The sequence below is a fragment of the Eschrichtius robustus genome, chromosome 8, assembly GCF_028021215.1.
Source record: "Eschrichtius robustus isolate mEscRob2 chromosome 8, mEscRob2.pri, whole genome shotgun sequence".
Lineage (NCBI taxonomy): Eukaryota > Metazoa > Chordata > Mammalia > Artiodactyla > Eschrichtiidae > Eschrichtius > Eschrichtius robustus.
Window position 1 is genome coordinate 49734546 of NC_090831.1, and position 26937 is coordinate 49761482.

The window sequence follows — 26937 nt, forward strand, 5'->3', positions numbered from 1 at the left end:
CTTGCTTCTGCTGTCTGCCCTCTTGTGGATGAGGCTAAGAGCTTGTGCAAGCTTCCTGAAGGGTGGGACTGGCTGTGGACAGAGCTCAGTAAAACTTTAATCCCCTTATCTGCTGATGGGTGGGGCTGAGTTCCCTCCCTCTTGGTTGTTTGGCCTGAGGTGACCCAGCACTGGAGGCTACAGGCCCTTTGGTGGGGCTAATGGCGGACTCTGGGAAGGCTCATGCCAAGGAGTACTTCTCAGAACTTCTGCTGCCAGTGTCCTTGTCCCCGTGGCTCACCACGGGGACAAGGACACCCCCTGCCTCTTCAGGAGACCCTCCAACACTAGCAGGTAGGTCTGGTTCAGTCTCCTAGGGGGTCACTGCTCCTTCCCCCTGGGTCCTAATGCACACACTACGGACATCTGTAGTGTGTGTCCTCCAAGATTGGAGTCTCTATTTCCCCCAGTCCTGTCAAGGTCCTGCAATCAAATCCTGCTAGCCTTCAAAGTCTGATTCTCTTGGACTTCCTCCTCCTGTTGCTGGACCCCTAGGTTCGGAAGCCTGACGTGGGGCTCAGAACCTTCACTCCAGTGGGTGGACTTCTGTGGTATAAGTGTTCTCCAGTTTGTGACTCACCCAACCAGCGGTTATGGGATTTGATTTTACTGTGACTGCGCCCCTCCTACCATCTCACTGTGGCTTCTCCTTTGTCTTTGGATGTGGGGTATCTTTTTTGGTGAGTTCCAGTGTCTTCCTGTCAATGACTGTTCAGCAGTTAGCTGTGATTCCGGTGCTCTCGCAGGAGGGAGTGAGCGCACATCCTTCTACTCCACCATCTTAGAATTGGTCCCACCTCTCTTAAAAATAACATTCTGAGTAACATTTTTAACCACTGCTGATTATATTTGATCATATAGCATGACCATGAGTTTCAGAGGATGCCCCATCAATAGTACAAAAAGGTATGTTGAAACCATGTATGTTAGTCTCCTACTTAAATATTTGCTATGTGTTTTCTTCATTTTCGACTGTATTTTAAACATTACAGTAATAAAGTTAAACATCGCATACTGAGTGATTATGGATAAGTTTTAAGAAAGCCAAAGAGACTCCCCTCTATTTGTATAAACAATTTTTAAATTTGCTAAAATGAACCGTAAAATAAAATCAAGATATTTGTGGAAAACATTAAATCTGGATTTAAAGACAAACTATAAATAAATTTTGAAAAAAATGTATATTATGTATTAAATACCCAAAGCAGAGAATGCACATAGACTTTTCATACTGAATATAAGACTGTTGTAGAGAGTAGCAGAAGCTGGACTTTAGTCTGAAGGTCATGGGATGAAAGATGTAGAGAGTTCACTCTACCTATCTCCCCCGCTTTTCTAGTTTTCTAATTTTGACCCTCTGTGGGCATAATTTATGAAATAACAAATGCAAATCACTTGGCAAAAATACCTAGAACATATGTATGCATAGTAAAGGAATCTAGAGCTACTATTATTATTTTCTTTTTTCTCTTCTATACAACTAGAGTATATGTACAGAAAATAGTTTTTACATTTAATTGGCATGAATCGAGTTATTAAAACTTTAAACTTAAGTTATCCCTTGAGTTTCTTAAGTGTTATGAATATTACAATGCTGTGACTGTGACTGAACATGTTTATAGCATTAACTGAAACATTGCCATACAATCCTAAATGTCCCGAGCCCATTCTCGAGAATTATATCATACTCTCCTCAAACTTCCAATACCTTTTTATGGATTGAATTGTGTCCCCCAAATTTATATGTTAAAATTCGAATCCCCAGTACCTCAGAATGTGACTGTATTTGGAGATAGGCTCTTTAAAGAGGTAATTAAGTTAAAATGAAGCAATTAGGATGGGCCCTAAATTAATGTGACTGGTATTTTTATAAGAAGAGGAGATTAGGGCACAGACACAGAAGGAAAACCATGTGAAGACACAGGGCACAGATGACCAAGCCAAGGAGAGAGGGCTTAGAAGAAACCAATCTGGCCGATACCTTGATCCCGAAATTCTAGTCTCCCGAACTGTGAGGAAAAAAATTTCAGTTGTTTAGGCTACCTCGTCTGTGGTATGTGTTATTGGCAGCCCCAGCAAAATGATACACGTGCCTTTCCTCCTTCCTCTCCCACAGTGGAGGACCTGGCTTCACATATAAGTGAGAAACTAGAAGTTGTAAAAAGAGAAGTCCCCAGTTTTTCCACCACCATCAATTCTACCTAAGCCCCTGCATCAATACTCCTATACCCTGCTGCCCTCTGCATTCCTGTCACAGCCCAGCCTCTTCTCTGCTTTAATAAATCCCATCTCTCACCTAATCAAGGACTTTCTTCCCTCTTTTGCATCATCAATTGTTCCCTCTCACCAGATCATTCCATCACTAGACAAGCATGTGGTACGCCACCCACGTTTAGCCATCACTCCCGTTGACCTCAGGTCCCCATTCAGCTACCACACAATCTCTCTGCATACTTACTCCTCCAGCAACATTTCCTATGAGAAAGTATCAACTCCACAATTCCAGCTGTTTAGGACAAAACACTTGAAATCATTTTTTGGCTCCTCTCTTCCTCTTACATCCCATAAGAATCTATCAGCTAATTCTGTTGGATCTACTTTTAATATCCACATCTTTTCTTTCTGTCTCCATCAATTCCACTCACCTCTAAGCCACCAAGTTCCCTTACCTGAACTACTAAAATAGCCTCCAGATTGGTTTCTCTGTTTCAGACCTTGTCCCTAAAGTCTATCACCTGCTTATCCAATAGTCAGTGACCTCTCCAATCTGAAAGTCAGACCAAGTCATTGTAACTCAGAACTCCAACGGTTTCCTATTCCTGCAGCTGAAGTCCACTCTTCAGCATGGTAGACAAGACCCACAGGTTAGCTCCCCATCTGCCTCACTAATTTCACCTCTATCTCTCCCTGCTCAGTTCACTATTAGAATGGATCAATGACCCTCTAGTTTCAATGCCTTTGCACTTGACAGTCTTTCTGTCCATAATGTTTTCCTCCTAAGCTTCCATATTTCTTTTAGTTCTCTACTGAAATATCACTCATCAGAGACACTCTTCCTGATCACCCTATATAAAGCAGAACCCCTGACACATTCTATCTTCTTTAACCTACTTTATTGATTTTTATTCAAAGTATTACTCAACAACTAGCATATATATATTTCAATCATTAGGCCAGTGGTCTGAGCTAGATGTATTTGGATTAAGCCTTCCATGTGCACTTCATTTACTTCATGGACTACAATTTCCTAAGAAAACTACAATTTATATCCCAGCCAAAAAGAAATACGAATGGGCCAGTTCCACCTTTGGGAAGAGGAGGAGGAGGAAGAAGGAGACCTATTTTAGTTTCATGGGGAAAATCCTAAAGCAAACCCACCCAGACTTCAGCAGGTGTTCCTGGGTCTTGGATGCACTGGGCTTTCTGAAGGATTAGCAACTGGAACGGGTTAGCCTGGAGGCAGTGAGACTGTCCTTCTATAACCACAGAAAAGCCATTACCAGCAGGGAGATCCTTGAAGCAGTCAAGCAGAGATCCTCTCAGAAGAGCTTCTGAATAAATGAAGTGGATCTGAACGGCCCTGTTGTTGAAATGATTGCACTTGTCAAAAAAAAACTGGATATGTCAGAGGGCTGGGTTGGAAGACAAGGTATCTGAGAAGTAACTGCTGCAACAGGACACTCGGTGCTACACACCTGGTCTCTAGGTCCTCTGACTTAATTTGTGAAAAAAATAAAGGAAAACCGTCCCCCCCCCCCCAAAATATATATATATATATATATATATATATTTATTTTTATATATATGTTTATATACATATTATATATATAAACAAATATATATATTTGTTTATATTTATTCAAACCTAAAAATCCATATTAATACACTTAACAAAGCTTTTGAATGAAGATTATTTGTACTTTTTCTGCATTTAATAGTCTTTTGTATTCCACAATCCATAGGTCAACTTTTGATCATAATTTTTCACTCTTAACACCAAGAGAGTAAAACTAATGTAAAAAAATAAGAACAAACTCAAGACCAGTACTCTTGAGGATGGTGTAAACAAATTGAAAATAATATTTTTTCATATATCTCTCTTAGTTGTCACTAAAACTACATATTTCATCCCAGTTTCCTACTCCTTACCATTAGAGAATATGAAATGTAATTTTCATTGTAATCATTTACTGAAAAAAGGCAACAAAAATGACTTCTAAGGATGCAGCATTTTTTAAAGCATTTAAAATATAAAACAATATTCATATGTAAAGGCAGGGAAACAAGAATTCCAGAAATATGGTTGAATCTCTCAGAGAATTACCAAGTCTGTGGAAGTGAGGATTATTTTCTCCACCCTTCAGTCTTTCTTGCTGTTAATAAGACAGAGGAGTTGCTGTGTTTGCTCTGGAAAGTCCCAAGTGATTATTTAACAACTATACCTGTCCCAAGTTGTCACTTCACTCTATACTTTCTAATGCATGAGCCAAGAGAAAAAGGAGGATAAGATAACAATTATATGCGTAAGTCTAGCTGCTCACGTTCCTCCAAAGTCCTACAATCCAGGAGACAAACAGCCAGACTGATTTTATTCCCGATTCAGCACTGTGGACAGCCAGCCAGAAGCTGTTTTCCTGTTCAAATACAACAGATGCTATGTTTCTTCCTTGTAAGGGAAGAATTTCACCGCATGTAGTATAGAGACAGTTGGCATGGCACAGTCAGTTATGCGGAGTGACACCTGAACATAATTCATTTGTGTGTGGAAAAAAGCAGTTTGCTTAGTCATGTCTAGGAGCAAAAATGTTTTCTTCCCAAATAAATGTGTTGCCAGTTGTCAGTCAAGAGAGGATAGGTTAGGCTGCAATAAAAAACAACCCCGGTTTTCTCAGGATACATGCCCAGTAGTGGGATTGCTGGGTCGTATGGTAGTTGTATTTTTAGTTTTTTGAGGAACCTCCATACTGTTCTCCATAGTGGCTGGATCAATTTACATTCCCACCAACAGTGCAAGAGGGTTTCCTTTTCGGCACACCCTCTCCAGCATTTATTGTTTGTAGACTTTTTGATGATGGCCATTCTGACCGGTGTGAGGTGATACCTCATTGTAGTTTTGATTTGCATTTCTCTGATGATTAGTGATGTTGAGCATCTTTTCACGTGTTTGTTGGCAATCTGTATATCTTCTTTGGAGAAATGTCTATTTAGGACTTCTGCCCATTTTTGGATTGGGTTGTTTGTTTTTTTGATATTGAGCTGCGTGAGCTGCTTGTGAATTTTGGAGATTAATCCTAGTCATGTACCACAGTGTTCATTGAAGCTCTATTTACAACAGCCAGGACATGGGAGCAACCTAACTGTCCATCCACAGATGAATGGATAATGAAGATGTGGCACGTATATACAATGGAATATTACTCAGCCATAAAAAGAAATTGAGTTATTTGTAGTGAGGTGGATGGACCCACAGTCTGTCATACAGAGTGAAGTAAGTCAGAAAGAGAAAAACAAATACCGTATGCTAACACATATATATGGAACCTAAAAAAAAAAAAAAGCTTCTGAAGAATCTAGGGGCAGGACAAGAATAAAGACTCAGACGTAGAGAATGGACTTGAGGACACGGGGAGGGGGAAGGGTAAGCTGGGACGAAGTGAGAGACTGGCATGGATTTATATACACTACCAAATGTAAAATAGATAGCTAGTGGGAAGCAGCCGCATAGCACAGGGAGATCAGCTCGGTGCTTTGTGACCACCTAGAGGGGTGGGATAGGGAGGCTGGGAGGGAGGGAGACGCAAGAGGGAAGAGATATGGGGATATATGTATATGTATAGCTGATTCACTTTGTTATAAGGCAGAAACTAACACACCATTGTAAAGCAGTTATACTCCAATAAAGATGTTAAAAAACAAAAACAAAAAACCCCAAAACCCCGGGAATCTCAGTGGCTTCAAAGAACAGATGTTTATTTCTAGCTCAGTTTATGTAACCAAGGCAAGTATTCAAGGGGGACCCTGCTTATCAAGTAAGTCTGGGACCCAGGGTACCGGAGCCTCCATCTTGGCAAGTGCATTTGTGACTGCTGAGGCTGGATAAGGAAACGTTACAAATCACACTCTTGGTCTTAATTTCTGAAGGTTTTTGCACAGAAGTGGCATTTGTCAATTCTGACCTCATTTAACTGACTAAATCAAGTCACAAAGCCATGTTAACCTCCAAGGGGAGATAGGGATGTGCAATTCTACCATGAAACAATGAAGAATTCAAAGATTAATAAACAGTTCAAATGATTCTTCACAAAACATAAATGTCTAAGTAACTTCCTATCATTCTTAAGTAGAGGATTTTATGTGGTTGAATCAAATGCATACTTACTGAATACATGTATGAATGTATGTACTGAATATATCTATGAATAGAACAAAGCACTATATTCCCTGCAGAAAATACAAACGAATACAATACAGCCCGTACTCTGACGTATTTAGACAAGACCACCACTGTCACCATCTTCATCACAGCTAATAACAGGAGCTAATATCAATTGAGCACCTTCTCTGTGTCCAGCACTGTTCTCAGGGTTTCTGTGACACCCATATATCGTATATCTCTACAAGTAACCTGAAATTACTACCATTGTTACCCTTAATTTGAGATTTGATGCCTCCAAACACTTCTAAAATGTGAATATATTGTTTATAAAGTTTACATTATGGATAACATTTAATTCACATAAGGTTGTTTTTAAACCCCCTACTTAGCAGATAGCGTGGCATTGAGGGATGTGGAGAGAGAATAAAACAATGATGATAAGAAAAATGTAGGGAAAATATAAGAGCTTAGACTATGGCTCAGAGAAAAAAACAGGCTCAGATGGGCTTTACTATGATGTGGGCAGCCGTGAGTGAACATGGAGGCTCCTTGAAGCTGGCAGGGGAAGAAGCCTCTTTCTATTTTTAAAGAAAGGCAATTTATAGGTGAAAATGACATGAGACTTCTAAGGTCATAAAAAGAATAACTTAATAATGCCACACTTTATAGATCTCCATCATTGTTTTTAACACTCAAGGACAGAGGTTTGTACACATACACCCACACCTTCCCACCTAAAGGCAGATTAGAGCAACTATAAAACAATTCTATTGTAAGTGAACCACACGACACTAGAGAAAATGGTCTTAAATGGAAGAAGCATGGGGGAGTTACCTTAGATATAATAAAGAACTTGTTTGCTATAAACTTTTTAAACACTAAGCTTTGCTCAGTATTAAGAGCTTGCTGTGGAATCTCTCTCTCTCCAGAGGGTTTTATTTATTAAATGGAATTTTTTCATCAGGCATGGTTTTAAACAATCCTGCCTAAAGTTAGTAAAATGGATTAGCTTGATTTAACAAAGGAAAAAAAAAGTCCTCAGTAAGTACCTATGCTGTCGTAGGTTAAACGTATGCCCTTGAAGAAATTAGACCATGAACTAGTGAATTTGTTGGGGTCCTTTTCCAACGACTTGTGATTTCAGTCATTAGGTTCAGTTGGGGGAAAATAGCTGCTGTTAATTATGTGTGAGTCTATTTTCTTAAGCTTTTGGCAAATGGGAGTATACATACTGCAAAAACATTTCCAACTACGGCAGCAATTGTGACACACAATATAGACATATCTGGATTATAACAAAACTTGATGTAAGTAGCAAGGGCAACTGTCGTTCATGTTATGACCTCTTTTACATAAGAAAACATCTGTTTTTGCATTTCCTAATTTTTGTACAAGCACATTCGAGATCAAATAGAAACACCATACATCTCATGTTGGACGTAACTAGTTCTAAGATGGGACATTTTGCCAGAATAGGAAAAGAAACTATATTTGAATTTTTATTTTATAAAAACCACAATTTGTCACACTTCTATATCTTCTAAAAGAAAGAAAGAAAGTATCTGGTAAAATGGCACCAGTCTACTTACTCAATGGCATTCCCTGTTCTTTTTCAAAAGTCCAGCTTTCTCCTGAAAAGCCACAACTTCCACATCACTTTTGCCTTTGCATCAGCCTGAGATGCCCTCCTCTTCATTCTTTCTTTCCTGAAGTCCTACTTGTCCTTCAAGGCCCAGATGAGATCTGAGATCCCACCTCTGTCAGGAAACATTCTTCAAAAATTCCAATTCACACTCTTTACATTCTTCATCTTAAACATTATCTTGGTTAAAATTCCAAAATATATGTTAGGAATATTTTAAATAGGAAATACAAAGTGTAAAATATATTTTCGCATAATTTAAAATATTTTATAGTCAATAAATTCCTTTTCATCATTAAAATATTTTTAAATTTTTTATGTTTGATGTTCCTATATAATCTTCACTTTGCAGTGTTATTTATCGAATATATATAATCCTCCTTTGAGAATGACCAATTTCCATTTCATATACGAGGGCCAATAAATGCCCTTAGGAGGTTAACTATAAAGGGATGAAACTAACCGCAGCAAATATTTTTCCATAACTGTGTCATAGAATATAAAGAGCTTCCATTTCCTTTACCAGAGTTTATAATTTGGATACATTGGTAACTAAGTGATTTTATGAAAGAGGAAATTATAAATCACTGCTGGATGGGTTTTTTAAAAGGTCGTTTCATGTAGTAGATCTTATCCAACAAAGACAATGATCTGGAATTCATACATAGTAGAGTAGCCCCTAAAAAGTATTCTTCCACAACAAGAAAAAAATAACACCAACTTAAGATTGATTAAGTTTATGGATACCATATTTGTGAATAAATTTGGAGTTATCTGGGAACAGGCTATTTATGGCCCTCCTAGGGTAAAGAAAGATTCCTTTGTGCCATTGAAGTTTAGCTTTTCCCACGTGTTTCTTGGGTAGAACGAGCACCCAGAAAAGACAGATTGACCATAACACAACACAGGCATCCATATATTTAATAAGTTCTTACTCTTTTCTAGATATTGTGATATGTGTTTGTGACATAGTGATGAATAAAATATTGTCCCTACTCCTAATGAGTTCATCCTAGTGAACTTAATAGATTAACAGACAATTGTAATACAGTAAATAATTGTTGTAAAGTATGCATGGAGTACTGTGGAGGTTAAAGGATGACTGGAAGAGCCTACCACGTCTAAATTGAGTCCTAAAAATGAGCAGACATTAAGAGTAAGCAGCACAGGAAGGGAGAATGGAGACAAAAGGAAAAGGCATTCTACGAAGAAGCAATATACAAAGGTCCAGAGCAAGAAAAAGCTTGACAGGTGGCCAGAAAATCATGGAGCTCAGTATCACTGAAGACTGGAACTCAAAAACGATGCAAAGCAAAAAGAAGGGGAAAAGTAAACAGGGTTCACATCGCAAAAAGCCTAGTGTACCATGCCAACAGGAGTGTGTTTTCTCTAAAAATCCATGTCTATTCTTCCATTAAAGATTTATTGGGGGGAGTTGAAACGAGTAAGATTTGCATTTTTAATGATGACTCTGCTTGTAGTAGATTGGTGAAAATTTGAAGAGTAGATTGGATTGACAGTAAGATATGACGAGTAGATTGGAAATGCCATTTGTCCAATCTACTCTTCCAATGAGGAGTAGATTGGATTGACAGTAAGATATCAGTCAGGAGGCTACTGTAATAAAGCAGATGGACCATAAAAACATTAGTGGGACCAGGCATATAAATTGATTGAATATATAGTGTTCTTTGAACTCGATGACCACCTGACTCAGCGCTATTCTTAGAGTCATTCTTCCTCTACATTCAAAAAAGTGTAAACAGGTCATAAACTAATACAGTGATATAGGAAAAGAGCATTTGATAAAGTTAATCCTATAACAAGAACGGAACAAGTAAGTTTGGCTTAAAAAAAAATATATATATATATATATATATATATATATATATATATATATATATATATATATATATATACAGGTTTTTTAAAATTTAATTTTAATGATGCTTATTTTTTAACATATAAAGTCTTCTGCAGAATTATTTTTCTAGAGCTTACCATTTGACTTACAAGGAGTTAATGAAAAAAATTATTCTGAAAAATCATATGCCTCGTTTTTCAAATCACAGGACATTCTACAAATACCCAGAGAGACTGGCAAATCTACAAAATGACAGCAAATTAAAGTTACAAAATTAAGCAATCACAGCTATGATGGTATTTTAATTCTGCCATTCTGTTGTGGTGACCATTCCAGATTCTTTTTAAATAAAAATTGTTAAGACATTTAAAAGTCTCCTGTTTATTTTAGCAGTGAAGAAAGACTGTTTAATTTTTTCATATTAAAGAATTTCAAATGAACCTTTCATTTACTATAATTATACAAATTATTTTATATTTATAAAGAAAATCAGCAATTACATTTATTGGTGTACACCATCCCTGAAAGCCAAAAGCATACATTTTATATATTCTAATTTAAAAATTGTCTTTTATGTGCATTACACTTCTTCCAAATACTGACATTTTAGAACGAGCCCATTCAATGTGTAGTTTTAAATTTTAAAATAAAAGAATTTCTACAACGAATGCAAGTTTCATCTTTCCTAACTAGCTAGTTTCCTAAAGACAATAAATGTGGACACAGATGTTAAATTAAGTGAGAACACACAACAGCAGAAATAGTCTGAAATTAGGAATGTTTCACTCCAGAGCCCACGTCCTTGTCCAGGGCACCACATGCTGTTACTCTGCTCTGAGCCACATTCTACACTGGAGAGGGTAGGAGAGAGTTTTCCTTAACTTCAACAAATAAACCACACGTGTGAAATAAAGGAAAGAGCTGGCTTAGAGTCTATGTGAAAAACCCTTGGAAAAACTGACAGTCATTTCAACACAAACCAAAAGGCTGGCATATTTGTCAAATAAGCTGCTGTCAACTCAGGTGGCTTTAATACATAAAGTCACCAGTTAGCACCACAATTCTGTGACCAAGTCAGGGATCTCTTGAGTATTGATTGTGGTGCTTGATTTTAAGGCGGAAATTAACAAAGAGGCGCCGGATCAGAATGCTGGTATCAGTCAGGACAAACATGGCATGAGGAATATTCACCCACGACCAAAGGGCATGAGAACTATCTTGAAACATTTGGAGGTCTGTTATGACTTATGACCTTATGGCATTAGTGGAAAGAACCAAGGCTAAAACGTGGGAGATACAGTAAGTCAGATTTGGGATTAGGTATGTAAACACTTTCTCCTTATCAGAACAGTCAAAAATGGAACGGACCTTCTTATCAGGCAGTTATTTCCCTTTCCATGAGATGTACAAATTCAAATGAAAAAACGTGTCTGACCACCTGTCCGGATGCCACAGATACAATTAAGTCACTAAAATTCCCACCTTCAATAAAATTCTCTGATTTGGGTAAAATTCCACAAGCTTTCCTAAACTCCAGTCTTTTCCTAATTATTGATTTTGGGGGGAAGGAACATGGAATAAGATATATAAAATGCTAAGTGCCAAATACATGCCTTAATTGAGTAAGTAGAGTTATTGGTTTTTCTGCGTTCCAGCAATGATTCCTCCCTCCCTCCCTCCCTCCCTCCCTTTTCCTTCCTCCTTTCCTTCCCTCGTTTTCTCACTCCCCTCCTTCTTGCTCCACTCTTGCTTTCATGTGCTCTCGTCTGCTCTCTTTCCCTCTCTCTTTCTTTGCCTTTCTATCACTGTTCTACATGGTTCAAATGTTCATTCATTTAATCCTTATCAAAGACAATCAATGACATAGGTGCTATTTATCACCCACCTCTTCCAGTCAGAAAAAGTTAAGTAACTTTTCCAAGATCACGTAAATAAATTAGTTTCTGCTGCATTTGTTTTCTAAATGGTGCCCAGAAGTGGAAAAAATAACAATGTGCAAAATGAATCATTTTCGGCAGCCAGGTATAAAAGAGCCACATCCAGATGAGGAAAACATTTTGGAAAAACATCATTTGCCAATTTTTTAAAAGTTCAGCAGAAGGAAAGATTAGCAAATTAAATGAAATAATAAAGTTAGGAATGGACCCACCCCAAATTATTTAGATGCCAAAGTAAGCCAATCCCAGCTGTTATTCTTTACTCTGGCTGCCATCCTCAGCAAGAGCGGTATGGGGGAGTGTGGGCAACCGGCTGCAGTAGCAGCTGGGCCTATTTGTGAAGAGGAAAAAAATCTTCAGTTAAGACAAAGGGAAATTTCAGTGGCTAGCAGTGTGAATGGAAACTTGGAGCCTAGCTGGGGGAGCCGGAGAAGTGAAATGCAGCAGTGCTGTCAGCAACCAAATTACAGTATCGCACAAACCATTCACGGGGAGACTGCTTCCTCCAGCACTGCTTTTGCTGGCAAGAGTTTTATTCCATCAAGAGCAAAACTTAACCAATGACAAATTCTGTATATATTTTCTCATATTACCAGTATTCTGGACATTCAAAAATTAAGCAATATCAATGTCTGTTCTAACTGCGTAGGGGGTATAAATTAGCAGACTAAAAAGGACAAATGGCATTTCCAATCTAAAAAAAAAATTGCTGTCACATATTCCACTAATATAGAAATGTAAATGCATAGTAAACATAATCACATATTCCAAAGCATAACTGCATATAATAAAATCCTAGTATTCTATTTATTTTACATCTCCTGAGACCTATATGATAATAGGCATCTAATGTGTTTCTGAGTGATTACTGCTTGATTTGCATGTGGACTGTCTCATTAGTATCAATTTTCTAATTTTATTTTTCATTTTTATTCTTGTTCAATTTTATTGAAGCCTTAGAGACTTCCAATTTTTTCTCCAGATATGAAAAACTCTTCTACAATCCTAAAATATGTCAGGCTTCAGTTTGGGAATACACATTTTGGAGCAAGTAAAAAACATTTGGCAAAAAAATCTGTCAAAAGCAGTGCCCAGTACATAACTTTTGTCTTATTTCTGAGAATTATAATGACAAAGATACAATTATAGTCTTTTAATTATAAGTATAATTGACTTAACTGTAATACTTTTCTTCTTTCTATGGTTATCTAAATATTATTGCAAGGGAATTTTACTTTGGGGAATTACTAGGAAGTCAAAATATATTAAGGTGTTGAAGTTTGAACATATTAACTTCCCATAACTGGAACAATATAGTAATAAAACTGATATTTTTGCGTGGCTCATCATATCCATTCCAGTACTTCAAAGTCCTATCTTTTCTTTTTCTTCATTCTGGATGAACAAAAAGGGAGTATTCTGTGTTCCTTTATTAATGGGACGGTGCAATTATATGGGTAGTTGAACATGCCAACAACTAAAATTCTAACATTTGACTTTGAAAAAAATATTTTTTTCTTTTTAAAGTTTAAACATGGGGTGGTATGACTATTCTAAGAATACACCATATGGTTAACTCAAGTTTATGCAGACCCTTAAACTGCCAGCAAGCTCAATATTCTAGTACACATTCTAAGCAATTGTAAAGTATCCGTCAGATATCATTCATCTGACCTGAAATATGTGTAGCATTTATGCATTGTGGTAATGTCAAAGTTGAAATTTCTTTTGCATTTCTTTTCTTTTTTTTTTTTTTACTTTGCTTTTGATAAGGAAAAATTAGCTATATCAGTTTCATCAATAATGATAGAGCTATTTCAATTTTTCTTTTCCATTACTTTTCCTAATGTTTTCTTTACAAAACATATATTTTTGCCTTGCTTAAAACAATCAAAATGATCTTATTTTCTACACATTGATTTTGACAACTGGATTTAGTTTCTAAAAATAAAATAATCAAGCACCTCCCATTTCCATATTTATTTTCTCCTTAGAGTAGTAAGGGGCAGTGACAAATGTGTGCTTTCTCCTGAATTAACTTTACTTATAACATTTCTGTTTATGTCCATTAATTTCCTCTTTTATGTTAGGTGTATCATATCTGATGAATTCATACGGTGCTAAAAACAAAACAAAACACTCAAGGATACAACATTTCAAAATATATTGTCAATTTTTATAAGGCTTATACATAATAAAATCTTAGGTAAATTTTTCATTGGTTCTTTCCCAATTAACTTGGTTTGGAAAATACCTTACAATAACTAACCATAATTATAAAACTGGTAACTATTGCTTATTCTTCTCACAATATCATCACCTACAGTTACGCTTTTAAATGATAAATTCACAAAACAAAAAGGCAGCATGGTCAAATTATTCGTAAAACAACCTTCTCACAGGGATAAACTGATAAAAACAAAAAGCATTCTTGCTTTTGGTCATTTAGGGCATTCCTCAAAAACAATGGTGTAGGATACGTTGCTACGTTTTCAAAGCCCCCCCTTTGCTTTCTGCTTTGTCACTGACTTCATGCATTAGTTGTCTCTCTTCATCGTTCATCACTCTAGACATGAATGAAATGCTACATTGGACATTGGAAGATCACAGCAGGGGCAAATGGGAAGAAAAGGAGATTGAAATGGGACATTGATCATGTAATGGCCCAGATGAACTCAAACCACTCTGCAAAAGCTTCACACTCTCTTTCGATAAAATATGGATATTTTCTGAAAAATTTTGTAGACGTTCTGGATTTCTCATCATAGCTTTTGTAACAAAACCTGAAGCCAAACTAGGGCCTAACATTTTGGAGCAGGGGCAGAAGAGAAGTATTCCCATCTTTTTTCCTGATTTCCATCAGCTCATTTTCTGTCATCTTTTTTAGGAATCTAGCTACATGTGGCATCGGACAAAAGAATTAAGATTGGTAATACTAATGTGAAGAGACATAATGAAATTCTCTACATTAAGCGAAATAGGTAAGATAAATTTATTAAGTACCTTAAATTTGTTAGATTCTAAGGATTCAAACAATAAAATGCAACCTACTTGCCTTCAAAACTTTCAAAATCTACCCATGAATGTGCATTAATCATATATTAGTCATACAAAGAAAATGACAATTCCTTAAAGTCATATAGAAATGAGGCCAACTTAACATGAGTAAAGAGCATTCATGATTCTACCAGTAGTAAAGCTATGAATACAATGGAATTCAGTTAATTAGATATTCAAGGCTAACTGTATTTCTAGGAGGATACAGTGCATTGTATGCAGAGGGGATGGCAGTGGAAGGATGGCAGGCATGGTGGCAAGACAGCCTAAGACATATAGATAGTTTGCTTATTGCTTCTTACCCGGTCTCCTCCTATTCATCTCCAAGGCTGAGCTCTGTTTTTTTCATTCCCAACTCTATGTTTCCATAGCACTTTGTTCTAACCTTTAGTATGTATAAAAAACATCCTGCTTTATCATGACTTGTCTCTTTTTACAACTAGACCTTAAGCTTCTTGGAGAAAGGGTTTGGGTAGAGGCACTGTGTGTGTGTGTGTGTGTGTATTTTAATAAACTTATTTTAGAATAGTTTTAGATTTACAGAAAAGTTGTGAAGCTAGTATAGAAAGTTTCCATATACCCAAGCCCAGTTTCCTCTATCATTAATAGTTTACATTAGTGTGGTACATTTGTCACAGTTAATGAACCAATATTGACACATTACTATTAACTAAAACCCATACTTTGTTCAGATTTCCTTAGTTTTTACCTAATATTCTTGTGCTGTGCCAGGATACCACCCAGGATACCACATTTCATTTAGAAAACTGCGTTTTTTATTCTAAAATTCCTAGCATGATGCTCAGTATCTAATACATTGAAGAAGGTCAACAAATAGTCATGGAATAAGTGAATGATTGAATGAATAAATATTAAAAAGATATAGAAACTTCTGTATCCCTTAAGGGAAAGGTTAGGATGTGTAGCTGAGGAATGAAGTGCAGCTAACTTCATTAGTCCAAGAAAACTTCCCATTGAGAGGTAAAGGACACCTGGAATCTTACAAAATGCTTTTCCACAGTCCATCAACATTAAATGTTTTCTTATCTGAACTCGATGATAGCACCATGTGTCACAATTTACACCACGAATAATCATTAAAAACAAATTTAATTTATATGTTAAATTATTATCAATAACTATATACACTATACATATATCTTACCTAATAGAAAAAATAATAGGTAGAGAATGGTATAATAGTTAGATATTTATGAATTTAAATATATGTATGAAGACCAAGGCTGTAATTTGGAAATTTAAATAAATGACACCTTAGCCTGGGTGATGGATCTGAAGGGGGGAAAGAAATGAAAACGTTAATATGAAAGTGAGGCTCCTTTGTAGCAACATCCCAAACACTTAGCCCAGTGTTTCTCATGCTCGAATGTGCATTGAGAATCCCCTGCAGGGCTTGTTCAAACACAGATTCCTGAGCCCCAGAATTACTGACTCAGTAAACCTAATTCAGTAGCTCACAGGGGATGCGGATGCTGCCAGACCAGGACACTTTGTACAGCACTGGCTTAATCCCAGCTCAACCTCCTCCCTGCCCCTCCTCTGGAAGAAGAGCAGAAGAAAATCACAAGTAGCATCGTCTCCTCTGCAGTGAACTTCAACTAAGGCTCTCTCAGGTTAGTTACTCAGCATTAGCTCTACCTCTTAAAGAAATAAGCCTTTATTTTGTCATTCTGACCATGACATGGGAGCCAAAAACAACAAGAGAAAGTTTTCTTCTGTTTTTTTTTCAGTAGATACTAAACACCCAGCCTTTAGGAATGATCTGATTAAGTCATTTTATTCTGTCCACAAGGGTCTCACCAAAAGACTACTCCTTGCCCTCAAGGATCCTAAAATACAGTGAAAGACAATTACATAACTTAGAGAATGTTATAAGCCGTTATTATACAATATCCTACATCTCCACGGTACATTTCAATTTTCTACAACAATCACGAGATAGAAATTAGACTCTGTGTACTTATGAGGAGAGGAAGCCTCAGAAGTTCAATAATTTAGCAAGAATAATAGGCATCAAATAGGATAAGCTGTAGATTCAAATCTGGGATTTTTAAACTGTGAATCCATACATACTCTTCCCACTAGAACATGCTGTCTCCTAATAAAATGTTCAAAGTGTTCTGGAGAAACTAGACACACTGGGAGGTCTGGTGAGGAGAAGAAAAGAGTCCTAACACTTCTAGAATTGGAAACGATCTCCGAAATCACATGGACCATAATACATTTTTGACTCAGGATTAGGAAAAAAGTAATCAGCAGGAGTGAACAGCTACATGCAAGGCTGTCAGCACATTTCCTCTTCAGCTTTAGTTCCACAGTGTATCTCGAGCTTTGAATTTAAAGCTCTCCTCGGTTCCCATCATTTCCTGAGAGGAAACTGGTCAGGAGGGAAAAGGTCACTGTCCCCAGCTGACCTTATTTTCTCCCTTTTTTATTCCCATTTTCATTGCTGTTGTTCTTTTCTGGTTCTGGAGTGAGTCCAGCCACCTAAAATCAGCACTGGGACGTATCCTTAGGGATGCTACTCTTCTGCTCTATCCTGTAAACAAAACCCCCTGTCTATTCTGGTTTCAATGAGTTAAAAATCGTTAACTCAGAGAAAACAAGGCAAAACTACATGGAAATAGATAGGTTTATATAAATAATATTCTTACACTTAACTCAAGTTTAGCCACAAAGGGAACAGGCTGGCAGGCCCTGCTCTGTCCTTCTCAGGACCCTAAGTCTCCCCTCCCAGTCCCCACACTGCCATGGTGCTGGGGACATCAGCCTCCCACTGGAAACACAGGCTAGACAAACAGGACAAGTTGTCCACGTGGCTCATAAGCTATTTATTTCATATTTCATTATTTCCTAAGTCATGAATTTCAACAAATTTTGAATGCCTCATGAACGCAGTTAAACTTCTTTTACATTCAAAAGTCATGTCTTCTATTCGTTGAATGAGACAACAAAAGAAATACTCAGGTAAACTGAGGACCAATAAATAGATAGCACTCACTTAAAATGTTTTAATTTCACTTTCGGCTTAAGGTAGGGAAGAAATCAAAATCTCTCTTTGGAAAGAAGCAAGGTGGAGACAAAAAGAGGTGGGGTGGTGGTGACACAACACCGAGGAGAAGTTAAAGAAAGAAGTGAGAAGAGAAGAAAAGGAAGGCGTTGTGGTGATCATCCAGGAATGACGAGAGCATCAACAAGTAGTTTTTTTTTGTTTTTTTTCAAAAGAAGACTGATTATAGATGAGAGAATATGGCTGACCTGTCAGGAGGGTGTGTGGTGGCCCCAGCTGCTTCACACAATGCAGCGCTGAGGGGAAGGAAGGTGAATAGGCAGAGAAAGCCCCAGCCGTCCTCTTCATGTATGTTTTACCAAAGGAGCCATAAATAGTTGTTCATGATTCCTTAGTTTCCTTGGTACTCCTCACCCCACCCCTGGAATCAGACATTTCTTTAAAAAACACTGCTCTAAATCATTCTGTTTTATTCATATACCCAGTCAATGAGCATTGATTGAACACTTACTAAGGGTAAGGAACCATGCTCTGCGGCAGATACCTTACCTGTGTGTGGGTCCAGGGGAAGGCAGAATGGAAAGCTTTCTTTCAAAGCAAACAATGCATGTTGGGCTGATTGCTTACAGGACACTGGTTTAACTTTTGACAGTGTGATCTGGTCTTAGTAATATCTGTTCTATTGTGCCTTACAAAGCCGGGCCTACAATTACCTTTGTTAGTGACTTTTGTTTATTTTATGGCTTTGGTCTCTTGTCTCCAAGGTGCCATCAGATAAAGTTCCAACTTTCCCTAAATTATCAACAAAATAATCTTACAGTAACTTACAAGCATGAGAGATACCAATATCCCTAGTTACTTCTAGTCATCTACTCCAATAAGAGCTGGATTTCATTTTTTAAAAATCTTTGCTCTCAAGTAAAAAACTGATGACTAAAGATTTTCCCTTATTTTAAGTTGTTAAGTTAATAATTAACTCATGATTGCTTTTAGAATAAAAAAGGGAACCAGAGTAGGCTAATTCTCCCTGGATCTCTTCTGATTCATGGAGTAATTTATGAAAAGCTTCCTAAGGCTAAAGTATTTACCACACGAATTCGCATTATCTCATGTAATTCTTTCAGGGTGTTGCAAACTACCCCATTTTAAAGATGAGAAAATTCATACTCAGAAAATAAGTAACTTGCTCATGTCGTACAGCCGGAAGCAACATTCAGATTAGGTAGGCCTCAACCGAAGTCTAGAGCTTTTAGGCTATTGATATTAGAATGTGAGAGTGTTTTGTAAAACTTGGGCCTAAACTACTTTTCTACACCTACTGTGCCAAGGCTATGAGCTAAGTCCTTGAGCAGAAAGCAGTGATGACTAAAGACAGAAGTAGAAATATATTTCTAAGCCCCAGAAACCAGGCAAGTCATGAATTTCTCTTTTCCTTTTCCACACTAGTTATAGAGTCAAGGTTACCAGGACAATGGGGCCTTATGGTGGGAATATCCTAAACTAGGTATTAGACCCAAGGCAGGCTGAAAACTTCTTGAGTAATCAATTGCTTTGGCCACCACCAGGGCAACAGGAAATCAAGTTATCAATTCCACAGACATTTCTGTTCTTGAAATCATCACATTCTTTGACAGAAAATGTTCTCCAATATCAGAGATTGTAACACTTGGTTCAAATGGGGTATTAACATATCCTTTTCCTTCACAGTTCAGAAAATCCAGCTGATAAAATATCTAGTCTTATCATCATCATCCTTATCATGAGTACAAAGAATAATGCTTGCTTAAGCCCAAGGAATAACTAATGACATTGATAGTTTCCCTTATGCTTCAAATGTTATTTAAAACCATACCGTGAAAAAATTCTTTATTAAAATAATCATCATCCTTTGTACAATGTATATAATATTCCAAAGTGTCATATGTTGTACTAAAGACTACTAACAGCATCTGGCCTTGTCTATTGAAACAAAGAGAATAACTGAAATCTTTACTTTGCACCTTTTGGGAAAATGTTGTAAGCGGTATAATTTCAGTTTTGTTTTCTTTTAAATTCTCTGAGACTGAACTTACCAGAACACTTAAATACCGCGGTGGCTATGTATGAAGGGGCATGCATGCATGCAAAGTGCCGTTTCTGGATTCCTGCAGACTGAATTCCTCTACTAAACCACAGAAGAGTCTTAGACACAAGATAAAGGAGTAAATCTTTGCACGCTCTCCCACTCAGAACTCCCCAGGATGATTCCAGTAGATATCTTTGATGAAAGAAAACTGACTCAGCAGATTGTTAACAATAATTTTCACCAGCAATGACCAATTTGATGTTTGGTGCTTTATTATGTGGTCGTAGAACTGGGGCCACCAAGTGATCTCATACCAGACAGAAAGATAGGCGGTCTCTATGAAATACCCTCGTTAAATGACAAATCTGACATGGACAGCAAAATAATATAGGAACATAAATTTTTACAAGAATATTCCATTGTGACAACATGACTGTTGCATGTATTTTTTAGTCAAGAACAAGCACTGGTTCTATATTATGGATAGAACACAGTCCTCACAAAACTTTTAAGAAATGATTTTATGTGACTAAATTATTTTTTGGTCCAAAATTGGCCCAGTTCATTTATTGCTTTTCCTAACTCTGACCTTCCCTCACCCTATTTCTATACTAAAGATAACTGTGTTCTCACTGTCATACTCAACATACAGATAAGAACCGAATAATTCAGGCTTCCCTGGTGGCGCAGTGGTTAAGAATCCGCCTGCCAATGCAGGAGACATGCGTTCGAGCCCTGGTCCGGGAAGATCCCACATGCCACGGAGCGACTAAGCCCATGCGCCACAACTACTGAGCCTGCACTCTAGAGCCCATGAGCCACAACTACTGAGCCTGTGTGCCACAACTACTGAAGCCCGCGCACCTAGAGCCCATGCTCCCAACAAGAGAAGCCGCCACAATGAGAAGCCTGTGCACCACAACGAAGAGTAGTCCCCGCTCGCCACAGCTAGAGAAAGCCTCCGCTCACCGCAACCAGAGAAAAGCCCGCGTGCAGCAATGAAGACCCAATGCGGCCAAAAATAAAATAAATAAAATAAAATAAATTTATTAAAAAAAAAACAACCGAATAATTCATAGAACCATTCGGAAGCTTTTGTGTCTCCGGATGCATTTCTGTGATGCACGAGCAATATTTCTATGTAGCAGATATAAAAATACAAAAAATACTGTTATCTAAAATCCTTACATAGACTTCCTCTATAGAAAGTATATTCTGTGTAAACTAAACTCCACAAAACATACTGTAATTCCTTTCATGTTACCCAGTGGCTTTTTATTTTTTTTTTAATATAAACTGTTTCTTAATAAATCCACCACTTAATTCTCACTGACTCCCCCTCATGGAGATCTGGGCAGTAAGGTTTGTGTTTACCCCTGGGTCCTATCTAACTACTTTCTTTATGAATCATGCCTTATGACCAGTTTTTATTTATTAACCACACAGGGATGTGTGACTAATGTCACCATTGATCATACCTAGTTACTGGCTGAGAAACCCAAGCTATGAGCTGGTTCACGAAAAACTGGCTCAGTCACTGCCTTTATAAAACTGGCCCTGGATAGAATATAAATACCACAGCCTCCAGGATGATCATTCAAAACTTATTTATCACTGCGCTCTTCTAGAATTCTATCTCAATTTTTTTAATGTAAACTGAAAAAAATTCTAAAATGTGTGGTGAAAAGTGAGTATGTAAAATAAACAGATATATGCACACTTCTATTACAAAAATACTGGCCATGAATCTTGGAAAATGCACAGATGATGTAATTATCTTCTAAACTATTATAACTAGAGGTCAAAGGTATGGAAATGGGATTTGGAGTGAATGCAATCAGGATAAATCACACATTTTATGCAAAGCAAGAGCAAGTTTCGCTGTCGTCTATACTAGCATCATTCTAGGACTTACTGATATCCAAACTCAAGCCATTTCCAAGAGTTTTTTCTCTTTAGGACATGATTCCTTCTAACCTTCTCATTTTCTATCAGTCTTCAGGAAACATTAATAAAATAATTTTTAGGTTATAAAGTGCTTTTACAGTATTATTGTTCCATTTTGATCCTCTCAAAAACCCAGTGAGATATACAGGGAAAATACCAGTACTACCCCTACTTTCAAATTAAGGAAACTGAGGCACAGATAATTACCATTAGTATAAGTGGAAGAATTAGAGCTGGAGACCTCTGACTTCAAATCTGAGCTTTCTGAACTATGACAAATCTGTATTTAATTGGTTACAATATTCAAATACAGATAGACTAATTAACACTAGCTATCCCACGTTCTATATGTGTGGATATGTATTCAATGTTCAAATCTACATTTATAATATCAACATATTTTAGCAATGATCTTCTGCCATATTCACGCCTTTATTTAGCTATCTTTTCATCAAACATCCTGGGAGAACATCCTCTGCTTATCATCAGCCATTCTCCTTGGCTTCTGCAATTGGGAAGTTCCTCACTGGGTCTTTGAACACCTACCCTATCTGGAGCCTCCCTCGATTGGATTTCTGGGGCTTTCCACGTGCATTGGGATTCCTTCTTTGACATGGGCTTTCCTCATTTGTTTTTTTCTTCTTTGAGCTCCATTATCAAGAAGGCTATTTTTATCTTCCCTGTAACCTCATTAATGCGGGATGGTGAAAGATAAGGAGAGAATGGACTTCAACGGAGGGAAGTGGCTGAATCCACCAGGACACTTCTCCCTCTCTTCTCTCTTTCCTTCATTTCTGTCATGAGGAGCATAGCTACTTTTCAAAGAAATCCTTGTAGTAGAATATTATAAATTTGTATGAATTATACCCAAACTACCCTCTTTAGGGTACTGGCTATAAAGTTGGCTATAAATTCTTAACTGTTCATAAATTTTAACATTCTTGTCTGATATAGTTAATCTGGACTCAAATCTTGACTGAAAATTCTTACAGGGCAGGGCAGAATCTTGCCATTTTTATCTTTGTATGTTTTTATTTGTCAACCCAATTTATCTTGTACCTATAAAATGCATTAAAAGATATGCATTGCCTCAACAAGAGCAAATATTTCATCTTTTTAGCTACAAGGCTTGCCTTAAGTTAGCATATTTGCTTAATATTGGGGTGGAGTGGATATTCCGTAAGAAGAGGGAGGAATTCAATATTATCCACTGTGGGTGGAGAGTAGAGAGGAGTAAGCTCAAACATGCTCCACATCTGATCCCAACTTTCTACCTTTTCTCTCTCCCTCTCTGCCTTTTCTCCCTTTTGGTCCTAATGGTCTTCTCCTCTCAAGCTGTGTTTAAGAACACGCCACTTCCAGAGTTAGAGAAGGATGGAGGAGAAAGAAAAAGGGCAATTCCTGGGCATTTTTTTTTTTTCTGAACATATTTTTATATAATTTAACTCAAGCTTGGTAAATATACGACACTGACACTTTCTCCTCCTCTTTGGGAAGTGACACGAGGTTTGCGTTCTCCGACACCATCTTGATAGTGGAAGATATAAGAAAGATGCTTGTCCTTCTCCAATATGGCATGGACTACTGCTATGAAATGAATCCCTGGATGCATCCAGTAGGCTACCTCCAGGGAGCCTACTGGCTTTCTCCACTGGGGGTCAGGCAGCAGTGCAGAGCTGCTAGATTACTTACAAGTAGTGTCTCTTACTTTTAAGGACCATGCACTCATTTATAATACTAATCACCTAATTTACTCACTACTAAAATTGTACCATTTCGGATATCATTTAAGGTAGCAGAAGAGTATACTCTAAAATATTCTGCCCCCAGTTTTCGGACACCACTAAAATGTCCATTGAGTCTCGAGTGCAGAGAGGTGAATGTGCTGTTCATACTGTATCGAAGGGATGGAATATCCCTGCTCAGGCAGTCCTGTGCTTCTCTTTCACTGAGTCACCTGCGGTGCAGGAGGCATTTGTTGCTTCCGGTTGCATCTCCGCTGTGATCTCTTAGCTGACTTTGCTAACTAAACTGAACAAGTGGGAACATTCTCTTTTCAGGTAACTCTATACTGTCTGCATAAGAGCACAATATTGCACATTTTCAGCTAGTGCCCTTAAATCAAAAGGTTAAGAAAAGCCAAAAGGAAATCTTACGGGAGTTTTCTGTCTAGTGTACCCATAGCTTCTAGCAGTGGTCCTCCCACACCACTTAACGGGACTCATAAAATCAATTACAGTTATTCCTTTGACTAAGAGAGATGTGGTGAAGACGAGACTGATGACAACATTATGCATTAGAGTTTCGGTATGCACTGACTAAATCAGAAGCTCTCCAATGAAATATTAAAATGAGGTATCTTTGGAAACATACTGATATTGAGCTATCAAAAAACAAGTATCCTAGTAATGAGGTATAAAAGGTTGATACCATGCATAGCAGAATGGCAGCTTGCCCAAACTGGCAGCTTATCCGTTTGTGTACCTAAGAAAAAGAATCCATTATTATGGTTTTTTTTCCTGACATCCTTATGTGTCCATATTCCATCACATCAAATTTTTACATTTAGATATATTTGATCTTAATTTCTTAGGAATATGTATTTTGATACATACCATGATACATCTTCCCAAATCAAATGAATTATACTAATTCTAGGCACTATATTTTAAATACTTTACAAATTCAGTGTCAATGCGTTTCTTAAATTTATGTTATCTACTGGGGAGTACTATAGGAAATCTATTTAAACTAAGAAAATACCCCTAGATTACAGCTGTTCTAAAAATGAGAAACTTCTATAGTCCAATCTACTGATGATTGTCAATTAAAAAAAAAAAAAACTGTGTCATAAATTTGAGCCCTCCCTTTTTGTTTCTCCTTCTGGTAAAGATTACACTCATATTTTAAAAATACAGACTTCCTTCTACAGTGGGGACAATTTAAAAGCTTACACAACTGAAAAATGTTTTTTATGTAATTCTCACTATTCCATCTATTATCTGTCTCAGTGGTTAATGATAATAAATACTTCTTTCCTGAAAATTTATTCCAAGTTACTTTTAAGTCAGCAAAGTCACTTTGAGTGTGGGTTTTGTTTGTTGTTTGTTTGTTTGTTTGTTTACAGGAAGAGTCGTCAAACCTATTCATGACTGGCTTTTACTGGTCCTGATGCAAAAGCTACCTTTTAATCATTTATGACTAAATGCTGCCTTACAAGACATGGTTGCAGAATAAAATATTTAAGCGCTCTCTGAAAGATGGATCTTCAGTTAAGCAATATGAATTTACATTAAAAAGAATAGATGCTAGTAAATAGTATCTAACACTTTAATCAGTTCACAAGGATTGCTAACAGATTTTTTTTGCCACACATTAAAAAAATGTCTAATAATCAATTCAACTAGAAAGCTCATTTATAACAGTTGTTAGTCATTTTAATTACACGGTGATGACTTTGTTATCATGGGCAAGGAATCATTTTGAGTCTCAGGAGTTTTCTTTTTTCCTCCTCTCATCCCCATTATGGACAACACAAAACAGAAAACCAATTGCACCTCTATTTCTGCAGTCCTTCCCCAACGTCCTTGCTTCCCAAAATGCATAAATTGGTATTTAAATACCCTTTGCTAACTTGGTGGATTCAGCCCCTCAAGGCTCTTTACTACCTGCTTCCTACCCTCTTCTGTTATGTCTGCTAGTGAGTGAACTTATTAACAAAACCTAATATTTACAAGACAAAAATAACATCTCTAAAGTTAGCCTGTGATTTTACACTATTTTAAGCTGGGGTTAAGTATGACCTATTCATTAGAGGTACTTAGAAGCTTCGGTCAGTGTTGCAATCATTTTTTTCAGGTGTATGTTAAGGGTCTGGGAAGACCAAAGATCAACGTTAAATAAATGACTTTAATTTTTTTCTCATTTTTTTGTAACAAAAGGATCTGAAAAGGTGACCTACCTTTATGTGACAGGCGTAAGCGGGGGTGCGGGGTGTCAGCTGTGTGACCTCCTGTCCAGAGCTCCAGCAAGTAGCCCCACAGGAGCCAGGTGATGAGGTACCCGGCAGATGCCATGCTGCCTGCCTGCCGCCAGCGATCCTCACTTTCAGGCGGGGTGAGTTTTACTTAGGACTCCCCTCCAGGCGCAGCGTGCGAGAGAGGCTTTGTCAGAAATCGAACGCGTTGTCATCAGAAAGCACAGTTCCAAAGTGCCATTTGTCAGGCTGTATTTGGATACGTAAAACTTGCCTTTCCCCAGGACAGTTGTTTATAAGCCGGGAGCAAGAGGACATTCCAAGGAGTGAGTCTTCAGAGCCATGTCCTGTCTAGGGCTCTCTTCAGTCACTATGCCGGTGGATTCAGGAAGAAACTGTATTTTTTTTTTTTTTAGTCACTTCTGCAAGCGGTTCATTCAGAAAAAAACAACCACCCCAGTACACCCACTGCCTTCCCCCGTGGAGCTCCTGTTCTCTTCTGGCTCGTTCTAGCCTCTCAGAAGTCAGCCTCTTGCACTGACTTGCCAAACAGCTAGTTTTAATTCACCTTTCACCTTGCTAATTAAAAACAAGAAGTGCCATTCCCTCTAGGAGTTGCAGGATCCACCCAGCAGGGATGCCGCTCTGTCAGCGAGCTGTGTTTTCGGGGAAAGTTCAGGCAGGGTTGAGCAGCGTACTTGCTGTTTCTAGGAAGTGTTTCTGGTGCACGTGCCCTCGGCCCTACCCGCCCTCCCAGTATTATTGGCCCCGCGTCACTCAGCGACAGCAGGGAAGTTCGCATTTTGATGGGAAAGAGGAATCAGGAGGGAGAATGATACATCATAGGCTGCTTACTTAAGAATAACAGAAGAGGATGGAGTATCAGGAAGGGCTTTTAAATGTTCACTCATCAAGATTAACCCTTGAATAAATACAGATTCATTTTAAACAATCTATTTGTCACTATCCAGTACCCAAATTGATTTTTTTTGCGTTTCCACTG

At 37.6% G+C, this 26937-nt stretch overlaps 1 protein-coding gene and 1 pseudogene across 2 annotated transcripts in view; one reads left to right on the forward strand and one right to left on the reverse strand.

The window, feature by feature from the left end:
* Positions 1-26572, reverse strand: part of SEMA3E (semaphorin 3E) — a 260934-nt gene extending 234362 nt beyond the window's left edge. The window contains exon 1 of one of the 2 annotated variants that reach the window (XM_068550460.1): positions 25920-26572. In XM_068550460.1, the coding sequence (XP_068406561.1) occupies positions 25920-26034 (115 nt within the window). In that variant the 5' untranslated portion in view covers positions 26035-26572. The remainder of the gene's footprint in view (positions 1-25919) is intronic. The other variant, XM_068550461.1, reaches the window with a different exon arrangement.
* Positions 902-3594, forward strand: LOC137768700 (histone H2A.N-like; annotated as a pseudogene).
* Positions 26573-26937: the final 365 nt, after the last annotated feature.